The sequence below is a fragment of the Pholis gunnellus genome (assembly GCF_910591455.1).
Source record: "Pholis gunnellus genome assembly, chromosome: 10".
NCBI lineage: Eukaryota > Metazoa > Chordata > Actinopteri > Perciformes > Pholidae > Pholis > Pholis gunnellus.
This window is the reverse complement of record NC_136537.1, coordinates 9,872,464-9,893,653: the sequence shown is the minus strand read 5'-3', so window position 1 is coordinate 9,893,653 and position 21,190 is coordinate 9,872,464. Positions and strand designations below refer to the sequence as shown.

Sequence of the window (21,190 nt, the reverse complement as noted above, 5' to 3'; positions counted from 1 at the left end):
GTGATGCAGTGTGCCAGCACGATTGTCTGTGCACGGCCCACGCCCTAAAACTTGTTACACTAACTCTTTATTATCCATTCTAGAGAGATCTCTCACTGCTTGGTTTACCATTTGATTATGAAAACCACTGACTTTATAATATCTGTTAATGCATTACAATATTTTCCTTAAAATAATGCATTGCATTTTTCGATTCTGAAATGAATACAATGCAGTTACTGATTAAAATACCATTGTATATGAAGTTTTTGCAAGACTATATTTGCATGACAGTTTTAGTATTTGACACCGTAGGCCTAATTACATGATCTGGTTCGTAAATAAATGCAGAGATAGGGAACCACAGAAAGAATCTATATATAAATAGATGAAGGCATGGGAGAGCAGAGCAATTCATACGTAACATATTTTATTGGCATTGTTGTTGCAGACATCATGTGCACAAACTCACTCATCCAATATTAGAGTAACACAATAATAAAATAAACATGAGGTTCTTTTAAAACAGTGTTTTCTAGTTTTCTGGAGATATTTGTTGCTAAAGTATGCACGTCAGTAAAACCTATTGATTTATCGTGCCTGAGCATTACTGGTGAACTTACAGTATGAGGTTTTTACCCTGTATCAAAAGTGACAAAAATTGTAATAGATCATTTTTAAATTTAAGAACACCTCATAAAAAAATCTCTTCCTCTCTTGTGTTTTCAAAACTATTACCTCAACAATCTGATATCTTGCGCTATTAAATCAGTCCAGCACAGAACAAGCAGCAGCAAATAAACAACAACCAAAGAATTGCTTCAGTTGCAATGTGAAAACTCAAATAACATTACAGGCCAACATTAGACACCTCCTTTATACACTGTGTATTTAAAACCCAACAGGCTCCAGGAAGGCGGCCTCTGTCCTCTATTTCAGGACCTTTTCCCCCCTGTTGGGGGAAGGTTGGGGGGATGTTTGTGGTAATAGTCTGGTGGGGTGGGATTGGGGCTCGCATTCATCCCTGTAGGGACATAATACATACTCTCCAGGTAGCTCTGGTCGAGCGGTGGATGGCTCTGAAGCTCTGGCTTGGACTGACCGGAGAGATTCCTGTAGCTGACCCCAGGCCCACCTGGGTGCATTGTTGCAGCGGTCGAGGCCTCAGGATATCGGGGTGGCTGAGGCTGGGCCTGGGGGTGAGCTTGGGGAGGAGGAGCTGCATAGGGCATGTACTGTGGAGCAGGAGCGTACATGTTTGGGTTGTGGACAGATGTGTAGGGGGCTGCTGCGGGAGGATATAGGCCTGAATGTGACATTGCTTGCTGCGGGATGAGCACCTCCACATATTGGCCTGTCTCTGGGTCAAACAACATTTTTCTCAGTGGCTGCACAGGCACCTCGATGTAAAAGTACTTCCCTGTCTCAGGATCCAGGAGCACTCTGCGAGGTGTCTGTCCATAGCTACTCTCTGAGTACAAACTGGAGCTGTCACCCCCATATTCAGAGCCATAGGACGGCCCCAGGCTAGGAGGGCCACACAGGTACTGCGGATCCATAGGAGGTAGGCCAGGAGAGTGGCTGTGACCCGGATCGCTGTAAGGAGCCATGCCTGGCGGCTGTTGCTGGGGGGATCTGTGGACAGGGGGTCGTCGAAGGTCAATATGCTGGGGTGGCTGCAGTGGGCGCTCAGCAGGGCAAGTCTGCATGAGTGAGGGGTGGGGAGGGCAGGGAGGAGGCTGGTGGAGAGGCTGGTACATGGCCGGTGGCTGGCTTGGACCAAGAGGACTTGATTTGGGAGAGCCGGGCTGGTAGCTCATCGGCTGAGCGTCAGGTCTGCACTGGTGGAGACGGAGAGAGGGCTGAGTCACCGGGTAAGGCAGCACCTGGCCTGGAGAGTGTGGAGGGGCAGGAGGGGTGAGGTTATGGGGGCTGTGGTGATGGTGAGGAGGGGTAAGACCAGGGTGGGAAGGGCAGCCAGCTGTGCAGGAGCAGGGAGGAGGGCGGGAGGAGGGTTGATAGCGATTTGACCTCCTGGAGGTCAGATCTGGGAGCATGAGGGGACTAAAGCTCTCTCTTTCATCGTAACTCGGAGGGTCATCTGAGGTATAAAAAAGATGGTCATCTGTCCTTTGGGAGCACGCGCTGGAGAGGGATCTGTGGCATGGCTGGGGTGTGTATCCTGGCACTTGTGTTGTGGAAACAGCTGCAGGTTGTTTGGTACTGTTTGAAGTTACCGGCATAGCTTGTTCATGAGGGTATGCCGACCTGGTATACTGGGGTTGGCTGTCAGGATCCATAACAGCTGGCTGGCTTGAATGGTTGGCTCCAGCTGATTCAGATCCAGGGACAGGGTTTGATTTGGGGTCAGAGACTGGACCCTGAGCTGAGGTGAAACCTGGCCCAGTGGCTGATATTGGAGCTGTAGCTAAGGTTGTGGGTCTCTGTGTATATCTAGAACTCTGAAGCGAGGCCCCTGGCTTTTGCTGCTGACCTCTGTTATTAGATGCCTCTGTCTCTGATGCTGTTGACTGGTTTGAGAGATTGGAGATGGTGGTTGCTGTTGCTTTGCAAGATGGAGGTTTGAGGCTGGATACTGCAGACACAGCCAGTTTTCTTGTATAGTTTGACGTTGATGTGGACTCATTGGAGATCTTTCTATAGATTGTCGGTGACGACACAACAATTGTTTGAGGCCTCTCCTCACCTTGTGGTTTTACAGTTGCTGATGGTCTCTGCGCTTCACTTGGCATTGCTCCTAAATCTGCTGGTATAAATTTGCAGCTTGGTTTTGGAGGCACTACTGGCTTTTGAGAAGTTTTAGCTATAGATTTAACCTCAATGGTTTGAGGCCTGCTGTTTCCTGTAACGTTTGTGGGTGTCTCTTGTTTCTGTGTTTCTTTAGACAGCGACTTAACCTCAATTGCCTGTGGTTTGAATCTCCTTACTGCAGGGGACCTCGGGGGGAAAGTTAAATCTAGTCTTTTCACTGCTTCAAAATCTCCAAGTTCCTTGTGTTTGGCAGGAGGTGCTGTTTGCTCCTGCGTATTCCTTAGCGGAGAAGCACTTTTTTGCTTTGCTGTGTCTGTTACTGTAGGCGTTCTGCTAACGCCCTCGTCTTCTCTTGCCTTGGTAAGGGTGTCTGTGTTGTCAGATGCTGCTGAGGGGCCAGACGTGGTGGATGAGGAGGAGAATGTCCTCTCTCTATGAGACTCCAGCCGACCTCCATGTGAAGGACTCGGGGTCTGAAGGGGGATCTCGAGGCAATTCACATGTTTACGTGGAACCCCTTTACCCCCAGGTCCATTCATATCACCCACCACTGCTCCAATGTCAGCTTGGTAGCCTTTCTCTTTTAATAGCATTGAAACTGAGTGGCCACCGCTAGCATGGTTACTGCCGGGGGTAGTGGGTCCAGGTGAGTGTGAAGCAGCTGGGGCTTGGATTAGGGTGGGAATCTCTTCCTGGGATGGAGATGCAGAAGTCTTGGTCTTACTGGATCCATCTCTTATTAACACTACAGCAGTGGACACCTCTCTTTCCTTACTGGGCAGTTTGGGGAGGCTGCCAAGCATGGGAGGTTTTCTGTCGGTCTTAAGCAGCACAGGTTTATCCTCATTGTCTGACACTTTATGTACATCCGTCGTAGTTTCTTGTGTTTCCGATGCCATGTTTACACCATGTTGATGTGACTTTGCAATTGCTGCATCTCCGGTTGTGTAACTCAGTGTGTTGTGTGATTCTCTGCTTACCTGTGTGACGAGCTTTTGAGCAGCCTGGGGTTTGTCACCTGGGTTCTCTGGGTCTTTCTTGCTGCATGATGTTTTATTTTTGTCTTCTTTCCAGCAAACAGCCTTGTATTGTATTTGCATCGGCTGTGGACGAGACACAGGACTTCCTTTGCTCTGAAGAGGTGGAGATAAGGTTAGCAGCTTTGAGTCTTTTACCTCCTCTTTCTGTTCCTCTCTCCTCTCCACCCTGAACTCCTCCTCCCTCTCCTCCCTCCTTATCTCCTGCCTTACCTCCCTCTCCTCCCGTGCTGTGACCTCTTCCCTCCTTTCAGCTTTGACTTCTTCCCTCCTATACTCATTTAAAGTGTCCATCCTTTCTTCGTCCACATTTGATGGCATTACAGCACTAGTTGCCTTGAAGGACAGATTATATGTATTTTTTACAAGCCGCCTCACATCTCTAACTTTGTGAATGGGGACCTTAACTTTATTATTCCCATTTCCTTCTTCTTCCTCTGTTTTCTCATCTACACTGGTCTCTAGCCGTTCCTCCTTCATATCTGGTGAAGAAGCCCAAGGTTTGCTCTCTGCCTCAGGTGTGAGACAGACATTTAGGGAGGCTTTCTTTTTCTCCACGGCTCTGAGCTTAATCTCCTGTGTTTGCGACATGTAAGCACCCTTGGCATCTGGTTGCAGTTGTTTATGGTCCTCTGTGTTTTCACATTCCTGGTCTCTGTTTGTCACCCTGACTTGCATGCTGCTGGCTCCAGTGGCAGAAGGAGCTCCTGAGTTCCCGGCAGTGGCATTTGCTGAGTCACCACCCTCTCTTCCATCCCATGTCTCAATGTCATCAACTCGTTGTACTCCAGTTGTTGACTGTTTACTATCAAACGGCACTTTCAATTCTGATCTCATTTCGGATCTTAATGAGGCTGCATTCGTGCTTTGAGAATCAGCCTCCTCACTCTCGGTCATTGAAAAGTTAACACTTCGGCTGCTGCTGGATGAACTTGGCCTGTTGCTGGATCTCGCTCCAAAGCTTTTTGGTGGTTTGGCTTCATCCTTTGTGCTTGGCTCTGCTCTCGCAGGGAGACCCTCAGATGAAAGACTGTGATCTGACTGAAGACTGGAACTAAGTTTACGTGAGTCAGGTAGTGGGGACTCTTTGAGCGGTGCCGCTGCGCTATCTGTTGGTCCTCTGTTTTCCTCAAAAGCGGGGCTCCCTTCTTCTCCTGCCTGCTCATCAGGTTTGTCAACACTTTGCATCTTCTTGGACAACACACTCTTAATGAGACAAGTGGCCATCTTGGTTTTAGGGCATGTTTCATCCAGAGAAGCAGATTTCTGGAGTTTGGATTTTCTTTCATTTTGTTGATTGCGCTCAGGGCTGCGTTCAGAAGTGTAGCATTCTTGCATTGCCGCTGGTGTACTGTGTTGTCTCATGAACGTCTCCCTAGAATGACTTTCTAGAGAGGGGCTTTCCGCCATCACTGGTAACCCAGGACTGCTATTGTCACTGCTCTCATCCTGCCTCCCTTCAGCATTACTCTTTCTCTTCAGCTGGATCTGTCTCTTTGGCACTCCTCTTCTCACCCTCCTGGAGTCCTCTCTTTCCACGGCCACATCCACGCACTCAAAGCTCTCATAGCGCCTTGATGGATCTTGGCCGTCTGAGTAGTATGCAAGTGGTTGCTGGAAGGAGAGTTCATCATTGTCCAGCCTGGGAGCAGAACCCCTGAAGTCAGCATAGGCCGGCCAGGCGGCACTGACCCCAGCTGGGCTCTCCTGTGTAGATGGTTGAGAAATGTTGGCAGATGAATGGTGGCTGGAGTTGTACATGTCAAGGTAATCTACCTCAGGGCTTGACAGGCTGCTACAAGCCAAGTCTGTGAACCATTTCACCTCATCGTCTGCCTCATCAAGCTCACTTCCCATGCTGGAGCTGGAACTCCGGCAGGGCCTGTTTACGGCCACGCGTCCAGGAACACTGCTCTTGTTGTGTGGTGCAGGAGGTTGACGCCGTCTGCTAGGACCACCACCCCTGCTGGCTTGTTGGGAAGCAACTCTAAGCAGACTCTGTTGTTGCTGTAGCTGTCTGGTGGCAAGCAAGCTCTCTGAGTAGGAATGCACTGTTGGCAGTCCCTGGCGGGTCTCTCTGGTTGTGGGAGCTGTACTGCGACTCGCAGGCCCTTTTCTATTCCTGGCACTGAATGACAGCTCAGCCTGTTCCCCTCTGTAACTGGCGTCCCACTGCCCACCCTTCCCCTTTTCAGGAACCCGCTCCTCCCTCTTCTTTCTCTCTCTCTCCATCTCCCTATCCATTTTCCTCTGCCTACCTACCTCCCTTTCCTCTTCCAGCTGCATTTCCCTGTCCATCTCCAATTGCCTGCCTTGCCTGACCCAATGGGCCTGGCTATTATTGTCCACATAGGCAACATTGGGGCTTTCCCTGTTTGTCGTCACTTTCTTTAAATTACCACTCGGTGAGGATGCTACAACCTGAGAGGGGCTACGGCTTCTGTTCTGCCACAGTCTGTATGGTTTCTCAGGGGCTATGATGTGGACAGGTGTAAACCTGGTGAGTGGCGGAGAGGGAGTCCGCCTTCTGTTTACATGGTCGGCCATGTCCTCTGTTATCCTCTCTCTGGTTTCTTGTCTAACTTTGGGCGACAGCTGTCTTCTTGCAGGCTCAGGTGTACAGGCAGATTTCAATGAGCTGCTGCTTTCAGAAGTCAGGGTGTACGCAGTGAATTGAGGCTGTGCGGTTTCCAGTCTCTGCACAGGTGAGGTGGTTGTAGCTCTGTGGACAGGTGAAATACCTGGACTCCTGTCTTTGGTGACTAGAAGATTAGGAGAGGCAGACTTTATTTCAATGGGGATATTATTATAAGTGTCTTCTTTCTGACCAAAGGTGGGGCCAAGGGTTTGTTTTTCCTCTGGGAAACTTGAGTTATCCTGAAGGTTTGCCTCCTTTGGTGTTGCTTCTCTTTCTGTGCTTTGTTGTTGAAATGCGGGGGACACACTCTCTTTTGCCAAATGTGTTGGGTACTGTTTTTCTGTAATATCAACTGAAGAGGAAGCCCCCTCAACCTCAGGTGTATTTCTTAGAGGAGGAGTAGGCCGGGTACAATCAGGGTTGTGCTCAGTAGAGAGGGTTGCTTGTGAATGCTGATGGTACCTCTGCTCAGGAGATGGGGCAACAGGTGATGGATCTCTACTTCTGTGCTGAGGCGTGGGACCTTGATAAGTGTCAGATGAAGGGGTTTGATATCTTGGCTCAGGTGAGGGAGTGTGATGCTCTGGCTGAGGTGAAGGTGTTTGATACCTGGGTTGGTGCGACAGAGTTATTTCAGGCTGCAGGACAGAGCTTGTGAAGCCCGGTATATGAGGTGAATCTCTTGGTGAACTGGTGGACTCTGCTATACTGCTCTGTATACTGTCTCTGCTTGGGGCAGGGCTCCTTGCTTCAGGGGACACAAGTGTCCTATCAGGCTCAGGGGTGGAGAGACGAGAGAGCTCGGGAAATGGGGGAGTGTCCCTGTCCTCGGGCTGAACAACAGAGTAAGAAATCCCTGTTATGTGAGGGGACGAAGTGAGGCTTCTTGATGAGGCACCGTCAAAGTGAGGATCTAGGAAAGGAGATGCAGCTGTTGTTTCCACTTCAGAAGACGACTCTCTCCTACTGACCTCAGGGGAGGAAGCTGTAATCCTAATTTCAGGTGAGGGAGCAGTATATCTGTGCTCTGTGGGAGAGCAGCTGCTCGCAACTTCAGGTGATGGAGATAAGCTATAATTTACCACAGGTGAAGAAACCTGGGTTCTGCTCTCAGGAGGTGTTGAAATGTGTCTAATGTTATCCGAGGGGTCGGGAGACGGAGTTCTTGTCCCAGTCTTAGCTGGAGAAGCAGCACAGAGCAGGCCAGGTGAGGGTGCTTTGTGTGTCAATTCAGGTGAGACACTACCCTGCACAAGTTCAGGAGATGTTGCTGTTGAAATAACAGGTGTGGGAGGTGTGTGTCGTGGGGCAGGTGTAGATACAGCACTGACTCCTGTATCCTGGCTCTCAGGAGAAGTCGTAGCGTCTCCTTCTGCAGTGGAATAATCCGAAATCAGCTCAAGGGTGTGGATAGAATTTTCGTTATCAGGTGTCGAGCCTCTGCTGAGGAGATCAGGCAGGGAGACCCTCCCTCTCAGCTCAGAAAAAGGAGACGATGTTTGCGTATCCGGGGAGTAGGGCCTATTCTTCAGCTCAGGAGAGGCCAGTGTTTCTCTCGACTGGGATGATAACTCTGTAATACTGGATGAAGGTAAAGGAGATAAAAGTATGACTGCAGAATCAAAAGCTGACCCTGTAAAATCCAGAAAGAAATCTTTGGATGTGGTCTCAGGTGAGGGACTGCTTTTTTGATTAGAGCAGCTGCTCCTTGCCTCAGGGGAGCCTTGTTCGTCCCTGAACTCAGGTAATAACAGGGTGTTCACTGATTCACAGGAAGAGGAGCTGACACAGTTCCTAGGCTCAGGGGAGGGACTTGGAGATAGAGACTGAAGTCTATCTTTGAAAGTGGGAGTGGTTATTCTTGGATCCGTTTCTGAGTGAGCTTGTCTAGGACTAGGTGATGATGGTGAACATCTTTTTTCAACTGAGGAAGAAGACAAGGATGACGCTCTTCCCTCTGCACTGAGGGTAAAGGGGCTATTATGTCCAGGAGAGGGGGTGCTTTCACCAGTGTTGAGGACTGATGATGATGGGCTCGCTGTACTAAACTGAGGTACTGGTGATTTACTTTCTGGTTCTAAATTTGGGCTTCTGTCCTCAGAAACCTCTGAAAGCGCTGAGGTCAGTCCCTCACCCACTAGCTGCCTTCTCTTTGAAGACTCGGTCTGCAACAGGGGGCTGTAAACCCTTTCTCTTGAATCTTCAAAGCCCTCCTCTCCTTCACTGGAGCCCGGTGCAGTGTGATAAGAGCCCGAGGAGTCGTTCAGATCATCCACCAGAGGTGATGCAGCAGTTGTGCCGTCCACCTCCCTCTGGGGAAGGACAAAAGCCCCTACAGCAGGGCTGCTTGAGAGGGAGGGTGACTCACAGTCGTCTCCAAAAATGTCACACAGGCAGGTGGTCTCGGAAATGGCACTGCGCTGACTGGGGACGTTGATGATGTCGAAGAGTTCAACGTGGTTGGGGGTGCCGTCACGATGGCACAGGGAATAGGTGTGGTGGGGTGCACTGCGCAGGAAGGAGTAGCTGTCCCCCTGGAGAGTCCAGCTGTCCATCGCTCGTCCACAAGCTCCAAATTCTCACTGTGGCCAGTCCAGTCCGCTCCTCTGGTCTGCTTTGGGCTCTGTTCCTGGACTGGAAGTAAGATATGGTCACCTGACGGGTGTGCAGCTCATTCATTTAAATCACCAACACTGATGAATACTATTATGGTGTAAAAGCTTATTTATAGAAAATATAGAGGCTATTAACTCTGCATTGTTCCTGTCTTGTTAGCTTGCCAACAACAAATTTAGCTTTCGACCCTCAACTGTCCAGAGTATAACCGCCATATACGGAGATATTGTCAACCTCAAAAGGGGTTCAGAACAGAAATGTAACTGTCGGTATGTCCTTAAAAGCAATAGCAAGCAACTTGAAATTAAAACAATACAAACATACAAAAGATTTCATCATGATTTGCAACTTATTTTGAATGACATTTATTTCGTCTTAGATTGAAACTGACAATGGTTAGATTAGCTCCGCCAAATACATGCCCTTTATCTTAACTTTCCACTTTGCCTTGGCGTACGATGACAAGAGAGAGAGAACCTGCTCCCCATGCAAGCAGAGAAAGACAGAATGATTGGTACTGTACCTTCGACCAATGATGAGGCTTTACCAAGGGCATGGAGTTCCTCTGTGTTGCAATATCTGCCCCACATCCACCAAACTGTCTCTCAAAATCCACAGCACATTGCTCGTTTGCAAGACCCGATCCAGGACTGAGAAGCTCTGAACAGCCCAGTCTGGCAGAGCCACACTGGCTAGACAACTTCAAAATGTAAATGTACTGCCATGTATCAGACTTGAATAGAAAAAGCAAAGAGAGGCATCTCACTTAGACCCATTACATCTTCCAATGCTCCCATCTCTATTTCGGCCACTCCCCTCTGAGCTGGCCTCGGGGAAATTGCTTACAGAGTAACCTGGATCTTTTTTTTTCTCCGGGCTGAGGTTTGGTTGGACATTGGCTTTCCTGTGTGAGCTGGACTAGGGGGGCGGCGCTGGGGGGTGGGGGGTTTATAGTTAGAAGCAGGTGCTGATCCGGCCAGGATAGATGAGTGTGCCTGGAATCTGACACTTACAGCTAGATCAGTCACAGGCTCGTCTATATATAGACCCATACTATCAGGGCCAGATAGCCATAGCTTCAGCTTCTCGCATGGGAACACTGGTGTGGAAAGAAAGGAGAAATACAAAGCTTGAAGTACAGCCCACACATTGTCCACTTAACCTCACATGTGAGGTTATACTTCACATTGAGGGTGTGGGGAATGTATGCATGATTGGGTTTGTATCTGTGTAACTGGGGTACAACAGGTCAAAGGTTAACATAGACCACCCAACTTTGACAGCTCACATGCAGAACTCCTGTGCATGGTAGCTCACAACATTCTTTAAGGTGCTTTCACATGTTTTAAGTCACATTTTTCCTTTTCAAGTCTGGATATTTTATGTTCCAGGATTACTGCTTTTGCTTCAAATTCACTTTTAAGCTTTCTTGTCATTCAAAAACATATGCCAACATGTTTGATCAAAAGCAATCATGCTATTTCACTGTACTTATTATTGTTGCTACAATAGCAGGAGCCTCTAAGCCCTGTTGTGGCTGTCTGGGCATGTTTGATGGTAAACCCTCTGTCCCAAACCTAATACCTCATGAGATTACCATTCATTCTCAGTCATTAAGTCTCTCAGGGCAAGCCAATGGAAAATCTTTGATTGCAGCCCCACTAAATAGCTAGTGCTATGACTGAGGGTATATCTGTTGAATCAAGCAGTTGATACAACACTAAGAAGTCAACTATCTATTAAACGTATGGCATTACACATATGTAATTTATCCCCTTTTACTGTCTGAAGTGACACAAATGGCCACAAGTGCACATATTATTAGTGTGGCTGGCCAAAATAGGAACTCAGTCCATAACCTTGGTGGAGTTGTCTCTTTCACATAGCTATACTATTATTTTTTTTACATAATTAATGCTGTATAAACTCATAAAAGTTTACAAACCACTTTCAGAGATATCATGTAAATGATTTAAAATTTCATTAGAGGCTCTAATGACATGGCTTAAACTCTAGGCACTAAGGAGAGGATGGATGATTGCCAAATATCCAGTAAGCACTATCGCATTATGTTATAAATAAACACTGATATTCCTTGAGTGAAAAGTGTAAAACATGATCGTTCAGAACTGTAAAGTTTCAAAAGGTTGGAGAGGCCAACATGCATGTGTGCTGGGTAAGAGATAGTGTGAACTAAAGTGCACCGAAGTGCTGATATATTTGAACCTCTGTGGTTAATGGCAGCGCAGTAGACTGGTGGAGGACTCAGAGGGAAAGAATGATGAGCACCTCAGCAATGAGAAGCTTTAGTGTAGATCACTGATAGATTAGTCACACCAGCCTGCACAAGTCCAAAGACCTCACCTACCCTCAGCAATGCAACACACCATAACGTTGTGCTTAAAGAATACGCTGCGGGGGCACTCTATAAGCAGACAAAAGTATAACAGCACTTTCATATGTATGAAGACAAATAAACATGCTTCATACTTTTCCTGCTTGTGTTCTATTTGTGGGATATGATGCTAAACAAGGGTTCAGTCTCATGGTGGCTATTTAAATGCCAGTATTTTATGACAAACAGTAAGAATACAAACATAAGATCACATGTCAAATCTTCCTTTTTTTAACTGACCTAGTTTCTCTTTTAGGCCACGCTCTATACAAGCCACATTTCTAATACTGTAACTATGTACATTTATTCTTAATTTTGCTTCTTGTCTTAAATTACGTTGCACTGAATAACTTTAAGGTTTAAACAAAAGTTGAACAAAATTGTATTCTTTTTCTGAGAGTGCTTTTTCTTAACCCTTACATCTGTTAGGGTCAAATTTGACCCGTTTTGACATTTGACAGCAGTAAAAATACCCTAAACGTCATTCTTTTTGCCTGAAAGTTAATGACTTTTCTGAAAGTGAGCCAAAATACACAAAAATGAAAATATTTTAAAATGGTATACTTTTGAACAGGCTGTTTCGGGTCAAATTTGACCCGTATCTATTGAGATGGATTTTAGATCTAACAGTGTGGGTCAAATCAAGGAACATTGTGGTTTTAGGGAATCTTGAAACTGTACAGGCCATGTTTGTGTGTATTTCTTATGGGACAGTGGTGACAGAGTTCAAGGGGGGCCTCGAAACTGTCACGAGAACTGTCTGTGTTCCCACGACAGTTGCCCAGGTTCCCGCAGAGACAGACACCTGCTGGTCTTTGAAGGGGCATGGGGGAGCCTCGAAACAGTGAAATAGTAAAACAGCACAGGAGTGATCATGGTGCACAAAATTCATAACATTATAAAGGTACCTGAGCTGCCATTTCAGTGACTGACATCATGGCAGCAAGATTTAGTGAGCAACAGGCCCTCGATCTGTTCCTCCAACATGAGGAGGTTGATAGTGATTTGGAGGATGTGTCAGAGCAGGAAGACGACGTGGAAGAAAACTCTGATTACTGACTGATTATTGACTAGTTTATAATAAGCATTTTATGATGTAATGTTTTGTGTTCTTGGTAAATGTTGAATAATATTGATAATTATGATTTCTTATGATATAGCAGTGGGGGCAGCGTTTAATGGTTGCAATGATTAAACATGGTTATATTATAAATTATAAACTATAAACAGTTCAGAATGTTCATGCCATTTTCAAATTCAATAAAATATATTTAAATCATTATGGCTTTTATGTTTTTATGTCTTATGTAAAACAGGACATGATAATGTGTAATAGTCAAGGTTTTTCTCCAAAAACGAATGTTGTGAAACTTAGAAAATACACTCTCCCTGCTCTCTAAAACATACAAGGATTAATCATACATTTATTAATGAGACATACGCTATTTAGACATTCTAAATAGATCTGTAGTTTAAAATTTGGTATAGACACTTACTATAAGGGAATTCTTGGTCTGGGTCAAATTGACTGAACCATACTGTGAAGGCATTAAATATGAACAGTATGTAAGGGTTAAGTATTTTTTCAATGCATGCTTTTTATTTGTAATTAAGTACTTTTACAGTGAGGTATTGGTACTTTTACTTAAGCAAAGGATCTGAGTACTTCGCAATATTTTAATTTCAGTGATGGACAATTGTGAGGTATTGTAAGCTACTCTACATGAATATTTCTATTTATGCTACTTTATACTTTAAATCCACTCTCTTAAATATTGTATTTGTTTACTCCACTGTAGAGATATGCATACTATACTAACATTAATTATTTTGCGGTTCAAGACTTTACATACATAACACATGATTGATGAAACTACCCGAGTAAGCTATATAAAGTAGTTAAAATGAGCTCTACGTTGACCAGCTGTAACATTTAAATGTTGTTTACATGCTGATACATATAACGTTAGTATCCTTACTGTGCCAACCTTTAGTTTAGAGGATAAGTTGTGACAGCTTCAAAACGCCCGTGTGCAAAAGGGAGAACGTGAAAATCATATTGTACGCGGACATCTGGTGTGTGTTGTCGCAGAGAGAATGACTTTTATTGTGAAATGTCCCGTCGAGGCTGAATGCGACACAGGAAGATCCGCATTACGACTGCTGGTGAAGTGTTGCCATAACAGGCAAGTGGCTAACGCTAATGTTTGCTAACTAATTAGCAGGATAGGTGAGTGGTGTTTATTTCAACATATCTTATAATTCAGGTAAACGCGATTGATGTTTCAGGTGTTGGGACGATGCAAAACAATGAGGACAAGCGGGTTGTCATTCTCTCCTGAAATAATTTGGGCCTTGTCAGTCAGCAGCTGGCTAACATCAACTAACAGCTAGCCTAGTAGCTGCTAGCAATGGCGAGCTTTTGTAGCTAGGCAGACACTGACACCGTTTGTTTATGTTAGCTGTACGACTCCTTCATGTTATGACTTACGGCATCGAATCAAAATACATAGTTGGTAGCTTGTGGAACTTAGTGTTTATCGTTGTTAGTGAGTAATTCAAATAATAAAGGTGTCATTTTCAATATTAAAGTAAAAACATAGCTCCCGTTTATGTTGGTTAGCTCTATCACGGTTACTGCTAGGTGGACATTTTCTGTATTCGGCTTATAATGGGTGAGTTACAGCAAAGCTATACCTACCAATGACTTTGTGCTTTTTATAACAAGAAATAAATACTATCAGAAGTCAGACCAGATGCTCCAACGAAATCACTGACATGTTCTTTCGTTGTCAGATAATTCATCTGTACTTTGTCTGGTTGAGAGCTAGCGGTGACTTACGTTAGTAAACAGCAGGCCGCAGAGTACAGATTCAACGGTTTAAAGGCCCTGCTGGTTGCTAGCAAACTTTTGATCAGGGCAGTACTGGGTCGGTTTGCATCTTTCTTCTCTGGATAAAAAGATGAATGTCTACCAGCTGTCAAATGTGTTTTTACAACATGGTAGCACAGCCTAGACAGCTGTGTGACTGTCATGGGATTGTCGGCATGTCAAATACTGCAGACAACTGGTTTGAGACATTAAAGTAATGGAATCAGATCCTACATCTTTTTTTACAGATCCACAATCTAAATTTGTTGGAGTTTCTTTTGTGTTTTATCCACTGCAGCAAACTACAGAGAGCTGCAAACTAACGTAAAGAGAAAACAAAAACATACTGTTCCAGCCTGATCTATGCATTAGCTGGGCTGACCTACTAGTGTGTGTCTGTTGGCTGAAGATATATTTGAGGTAGTTTAGAAACAATGCTGCCATGACATTGCACTGACAAGTTTATTTTTGTAACATTAAAGGTCACACCTAGTACATACACTACCGTTCAAAAGTTTGGGGTCACTTAGAAATGTCCTTATTTCTCAAAGAAAAGCACTGTTTCTTTCAATGAAGATAACATTAAATTAATCAGAAATACACTCTATACATTGTTAATGTGGTTAATGACTATTCTAGGTGGAAACGTCTGGTTTTTAATGAAATATCTACATAGGAGTATCTGGAGCGTCGCATTTGTGGGTTCGATTATACTCTCAACATGGCCAGAAAAAGAGAACTTTCATGTGAAACTCGCCAGTCTATTCTTGTTCTTAGAAATGAAGCTATTCCATGCGAGAAATTGCGAAGAAACTGAAAATTGACACGAAATTGTCTGGGTGACTCCAAACTTTTGAACGGTAGTGCATCTTGGTCACAAATTTTAACAAAATAATTGTAATGAGAAAGGGATTTATTTTGATTTGTATGAAAGTAAAATTATAGAAAATTCTGATTAAAAAAAGATCAACTTACTATATCTATATTGGTACTTTTTCTAAAATAGGAATGGCTTTGACTTGTAGTTTTTTCTCCCTCTCATCCAGGTGTTGTTGTGTGTGTGCGTGTTCCAGTCTGAACCATGGAACAGTGTGCTTGTGTTGAGCGGGAGCTGGAGAAAGTGCTTCATCGCTTCGTCATGTACGGCCACCAGTCTGAGGAGAGGCTAGACGAGCTCCTGCGCAGCGTCTGCGAGATACGAGGACAGCTGGTTGCTTTTGGTAAGAAAAACTGTTTGCACACAAGGTGACTGAACACTCTGTATTTAAATTAAAAGGCTGCTTTGTTTTTTTACGCTTCATCCGAGCTGTAGCATAATGAATCGCTCACATAATATTGTAGAAATGCAGAGTGAAGACTCTTTTTCTTTTTCTCTCTTGCAGGAGTACAAGATGCAGACTTATCGGTCCTATCTCAGACTATGGCACAGTGTTGTAAGAATATCAAAGAAACAGTGCAGATGCTAGCCTCCCGACATAAGGACATCCATGGCAGTGTGTCCAAAGTGGGCAAAGCCATTGACAGGGTAAGGACTCGCGAAACAACTTTATTTAACATTTAACAACAATGGGCGTACGTGAACTTAACCTTTTGACATGCTTCTCCGCAGAATTTCGATGCAGAGATCAGTGCTGTGGTGGCAGAGACGGTGTGGGACACCCCTGAGAGACAGAAATATCTGAGTGAGACAATTGTGGAGCACCTGTACAGACAAGGGATGCTCAGTGTAGCAGAGGATCTTTGTCAGGTCAGTAACCGCGAAGCCATGAATATGTTTTTGGTGTAAATGCAGCTTGAACAGCTTTAAGATGATTCCTCTCTGAAATGTATCGATGCAAATTCTGGGCCTTCAAGTCTGGTATAATCCTTGGTTTTGTTTAAGTCGGGATAATTAATGTAAGAATTCTTGATAATTCAAAATACACTTGTCTGTTTTCCAGGAGTCTGGTGTAGTTATAGATATGAGTATGAAGCAGCCTTTCCTGGAGCTGAACAGAATCCTTGAAGCTCTGAGGATGCAGGACCTCAGGCCGGCACTAGAGTATGTTTTATTGTTCCCATAATCTCTGTCTAGATGGTCATCATCATTGTAAAGAGAATAAAATGACTCCGACTATTTTCACACATTGATGAAGATAGATGTTAAAGCTGCTTTACGTTAAAATGCACGACAAGAAGTACAGAAAACTTTTATCACTACGATGTTTCATGGGGAAAAATGCCATAAACAAGATGGTTGTTTGATACTTTTCCCATCTGGCTGACTCCTCAAAGTTATTCTTTATTGACATTAAGATCAGGTTTACTTTGATCATGTTAAATACATCCCTTTTGAACACATAGTGATGATTAAATGAACACTGTCGACATGGTTGACTGTACTTATTCTCGTCTTCTTAGGTGGGCTGTGACGAATCGGCAGCGCCTTTTGGACCTGAACAGCAGTCTAGAGTTCAAGTTGCACCGCTTGTACTTCATCAGCCTGCTCAGTGGGGGAATCAACAACCAAATGGAGGCCTTGCAGTATGCCCGGCACTTCCAGCCCTTCGCCTCTCAGCACCAGAGAGGTAGAAGGCACACAGTGACCTCACTGTGAAACCTCCTGACACAAACACACAAAGATGCTTAACTTGAGTTGTGTTTCACTGTTTTTCTTAACCTTGAAGTAATTAAGTGGCTCTAATTGCAACCAATAAAGAATCAATGTGTTTTTTTATGACAAATGCACGATTATTTTGAGGCTTACCTCACAAACTCTCATATAATATTTGATTTAGTCGTTCTCTACACTTTGCACTTTTGTCCATGCAGATATTCAGATCCTGATGGGCAGTCTGGTGTACCTGCGTCACGGCATCGATAACTCTCCGTACCGCAGTCTGCTGGAGACAAATCAGTGGGCCGAGATCTGTAACATCTTCACCAGGGATGCCTGCGCTTTACTGGGTCTCTCTGTAGAGTCTCCACTCAGTGTTAGGTGACGAACCCACGAACAACACACACCACACACACGTCATCTCTGACTCACTTTACAATCTTTACATTTATACCAAAGTAGAAACAATTGATTAGTATATTTTCTTCAGTTCAGGATGAAGTATAAACTGTACCAACACCATGTAGCTTGTGTGCTTAAATTATTTCATCAAAAGTTGGACTTAATCAATGCTGCCATGTCTATTTCTCTTTAGTTTTGCATCAGGCTGTATGGCCTTGCCAGTGCTGATGAACATCAAGCAGGTGATCGAGCAGAGACAGTGCAGCGGAGTCTGGACGCACAAAGATGAGCTGCCTGTAAGTCCCGCCTGGTTTCCCAGCGACATCTTCCACTCCTTTTTCACCGTTCAACTGACTCCCATCATGTCTGTTCCTGTAGATTGAAATCGACCTTGGGAAGAAGTGCTGGTACCACTCTGTGTTCGCCTGCCCGATCCTCAGGCAGCAGACCTCGGAGAGCAATCCTCCCATGAAGCTCATCTGTGGCCACGTCATCTCCAGAGATGCCCTCAACAAACTGACTAACGCTGGGAAGTAAGTCAGCAATCCAGCCCGGTTCATTCATTGATATGTGCATGGGAGGATAATGTTGTGCGAGTAGCTTTGGTTGAAAGAAAAAAAAAGCCTTGTGTTGTATGATCTTGGATCTTCTTACACTTCCCCCCCTGTCTCGTCCTCAGGTTGAAATGTCCGTACTGCCCCATGGAGCAGAATCCGTCACATGCCAAGCAGATCTACTTTTGATACCGCACATTTCCTCACAAGTAAGGATGAAGTTCCCTGGAGCTCTTTGCATTTCCAGGACCGTTTGCTCTGGCCCTTTTCCTCTGTCCCTGGCCTCCTGGCCTTTTTATTGTAAGCATTAAGGTTTTGTCCCAGTGCTCCTCTGGACAGCCTTGGCCTTCCCGTCACCCACCTCGGACCCTCCAACTTTGCGTAGTGTACAGAGTCCAGCGGGGATGGTCCAACTACAGCCTGTAGTAAAGAGAGGAGTCTGTCAGTAATGAGAGCATCCTCACAAAGAAGCACCTCCTGGAAAAAAGGTTCATTCATTGAAACTCATTTGCAAATGCCTGCAGAGTTATAGGCTTATCTTTCTTAAGTATGTAATACTTTATAGTGGGTTTTTTTTTCCGGCTTTATAAAACTGTTTGAGTTGGATGACTGCTTCTCTTTTTTTTTTTTTTCTTCTTCTTTGTGACAGAAGCAGTTGAATGATTATGGATGAGTGAGTTTGGGTAAATGGTTTAGATAGGCAGTTTTCAGAATGGTAATAAAGTTCTATGATACGTGAAAAAAACAACAACACAGAAAAGCAAACTGTCGAAGGTCTATTATTTGCTGGTGAAGGGAACTGTGGAGGTTGCTTTTGAACCGGACTCTTGATTGTGACCCATTACTTCTCCATAATGTAATAAAGGCCTCACGTCGCTTGAAAGTCACTGTTGGCTGATGTAACCGTTTGAGCAGCAAAACATTTCACTCATCAATGGAGGAACAGCTTTTCATTTTATTTTCATTTTATTTTCCGTGACTGCACCAGCAAGATTTTCCTCATTGTAGAAGCTATTTGTCTTGTTCTATGTATGTATTTAACAAACAGTGACAAAAAGGAAACAAAAAAAAAAAATATACTACTGTGAAATGTGCTTTGTTTCTATTTTTCATTGCAACCGCCACAACGGCTCATGTAAGAATAGTGAATTAAACAGCAAACATGCATAATCGACACTTCTGCGCAACTCTCCGAAACATCGACTCAACAGTTCACATCACGGTTGTGCCATCGCCTCACTCTGCCCCGCATTGTGTGTCCTAAGCTTGCAAGCCATGTGATTTGGAGATGTAACGTGGTGTGATGGTAGCCGTATGGTCTGACTTGCAGTGACTGTAGGCTTGTGATTCAGCTTTACTCGTCGTGGGTGGGGAAGTCCTCTGATCATTGTGGCTGTCGTTTTAATATATACTGAGAAAATGCCTCTGCCCGCATAGCTTTTATTTGAGATGGAGTCAAAATAGAAACAATAAAATCCACACATTTCCTCAGGGCTCATTGTAACAGTTCATACCACATTATGCAGTTAGTATTAAAGTTGTACATTTATATATATAAGGAGTCTTGAACAAAGATGACGCATAGTTCACTGCTGAGGCTCATGGTTTGGGTGTTTATTGGAGTTTGTATATATTATTCAGCTGGTGTTGTGTAACCATACACGTGTCACATGGTCTGAGGCATTTGGGTGTACCATGTATGTTTTAGATGATCAATAATAAAAGTGCAAGTTCCCCGTGGCCTCTGGGAAATGGTGACGTCACCTCACACTCGAGTGAGGCGAATTTGTTCAGCAAGCGCCGCACCAGCATAGCTCGCACTGATGATGCAAAATTACACGCGGTTTTAAGTCAAGAGTTCCAAGATTTATTTATTATCTTGCTTTCATTTGGAAATGGGTTAAAGCACATGTTTTGTGTGGACTTTCGCTGAGTTTCCTGTTTTCCTTTCTTTGGTTGACAATCATTCATTGCTTCTCTTGAGTGTTCCTTCAGATAGACCGCTAGCGCTCCGTACTGCTGTCGTATTCATTTTTGTTTGTTTGCATTTCCTGCTTGAGTGTTATGCAACTTTTATTGTAAATATTTACCCTCTAACATGTTTCATATACTTGCATCTGAAATAAAAATAAAAATTTATACTCCAAGTCAGTTTTGGAGGCGTGTAATGGCGTTTTGACGGTGGCCTGCTCCCACCACAACTCACTGACCATTTGTTTTCCTTCATGGATTTAAAGCTGCTCGGCCTTCCTTTCCTCACCACTTGGTGGCGCTATTGTTGCATTATCCAAACTCGGACTAAATATCTTTAAAGTCCATTAGATCTCAAGGCTAAAGGGTTTTTTAATTTGACTGAGTTTCACAGCAAGGAACCATTTCTTTTCCTACACAAATTAATGTTGAATAATTGTGTGAATTCATCAGATAAGCTGCGCTGATGGCATTCAGCACTGCAGTCCTCCTACAGACATAACGTGTGAGGTAAGAATCCGTTCTCATCCCACTACAGTGAGCCACGGCTGGGCTGTGCGGTTATATTAAGCCCCAGTTTATATAATGTTTTAAATGCCAAGGTAAGGGCCCCGTGAGTCAGACACAGCTCATAGCTGATCAGATTTTGACCCTGCATAGAAAATAAACCTGCGCTGTGGACTTGCATGCGCTATCCCACACTATGTAACGGATATGCTTCCACTCATGCATAGCCATAAACAACGCATGAATAAAAAAATAAAAAGAGTCAAGTGTTAAGCTTTCATCTCTGCCAAGATATCCTTGGAACTCCGTTCTAGTTTGCACATTTGATGGTTTCCATAGAAGTGTTTATTTTCTTGAGCAAACAGGGATCCTCCTATGTTTCCATCTCAGCTGACCTTCCACCTCCCTGCTGTCTGTGCTACAGGAGATGGTATGTGGGGAGGGGGGGGCGGCCTTAGGGAGAGGCTGAGATAAGGATTCAAGGCTCAACCTCTAAAAGCCACATTAGTCCCAGCAGCCTTCACCGCTCTGTTGTCCATTCTGCCATAAAGCCCCTGTCCTTGGGTTTTATTGGCACGCTCTGTGGAGATTTCTAAGCCCCTTCAGAGCAGACATGGCGTCTGAGCTCTCGGGTGAATGCCATCAGTTACACAGCGAACATTTTGGCGAGTCTGAAAAGTTGAAGTCAGGCAAAGGTAGGAGGCCTTGATTTGCACACGAAAACGACATCGGGGGGCAAGCACCAACCAAACACCTTTCACACCACTTCATAAACGTTTATTATGAATCCAAAACAGACGTATATTTATATTTATACTGTACAGTTTTAATTCCAGTAAATACACAAGAGT

The 21,190-nt window shown here is 44.6% G+C and overlaps 2 protein-coding genes across 4 annotated transcripts; one reads left to right on the top strand and one right to left on the bottom strand.

Moving 5' to 3' along the window:
* Positions 1-389: 389 nt before the first annotated feature.
* On the bottom strand, positions 390-9,870 carry LOC306701773 (uncharacterized protein). Its single transcript, XM_079167179.1, has 2 exons — positions 9,566-9,870; positions 390-9,060 (listed from the first exon to the last, which is right to left on the bottom strand). The coding sequence occupies exon 2, from the start codon at positions 8,979-8,981 to the stop codon at positions 915-917; it is 8,067 nt and encodes a 2,688-aa protein (XP_079023305.1). The 5' UTR covers positions 8,982-9,060; positions 9,566-9,870; the 3' UTR covers positions 390-914.
* Positions 9,871-13,588: 3,718 nt separating this feature from the next.
* rmnd5b (required for meiotic nuclear division 5 homolog B) lies at positions 13,589-18,955 on the top strand. 3 transcript variants are annotated; one of them, XM_079167918.1, is made up of 10 exons: positions 13,589-13,623; positions 15,356-15,529; positions 15,692-15,834; positions 15,919-16,056; positions 16,250-16,350; positions 16,710-16,876; positions 17,121-17,286; positions 17,501-17,603; positions 17,686-17,840; positions 17,987-18,955. In XM_079167918.1, exons 2-10 carry the CDS (start codon positions 15,391-15,393, stop codon positions 18,048-18,050), a joined length of 1,176 nt encoding a protein of 391 aa, XP_079024044.1. In that variant the 5' UTR covers positions 13,589-13,623; positions 15,356-15,390; the 3' UTR covers positions 18,051-18,955. The 3 variants fall into 3 exon arrangements, with proteins under 3 accessions (XP_079024044.1, XP_079024043.1, XP_079024045.1); XM_079167917.1 differs by having other exon boundaries at positions 13,595-13,667; XM_079167919.1 differs by lacking the exon at positions 13,589-13,623 and adding an exon at positions 13,628-13,667 and having other exon boundaries at positions 15,383-15,529.
* Positions 18,956-21,190: the final 2,235 nt, after the last annotated feature.

Excerpts from the sequence above, each read along its gene's own strand:
- rmnd5b (XM_079167918.1), top strand. The coding sequence starts at position 15,391 with ATGGAACAGTGTGCTTGTGTTGAGCGGGAGCTGGAGAAAGTGCTTCAT. Across the intron at positions 15,530-15,691 it reads AGGACAGCTGGTTGCTTTTG|GAGTACAAGATGCAGACTTA; the intron begins GTAAGAAAAACT and ends TCTCTCTTGCAG. Across the intron at positions 16,057-16,249 it reads TAGCAGAGGATCTTTGTCAG|GAGTCTGGTGTAGTTATAGA; the intron begins GTCAGTAACCGC and ends TCTGTTTTCCAG.
- LOC306701773 (XM_079167179.1), bottom strand. The coding sequence starts at position 8,981 with ATGGACAGCTGGACTCTCCAGGGGGACAGCTACTCCTTCCTGCGCAGT.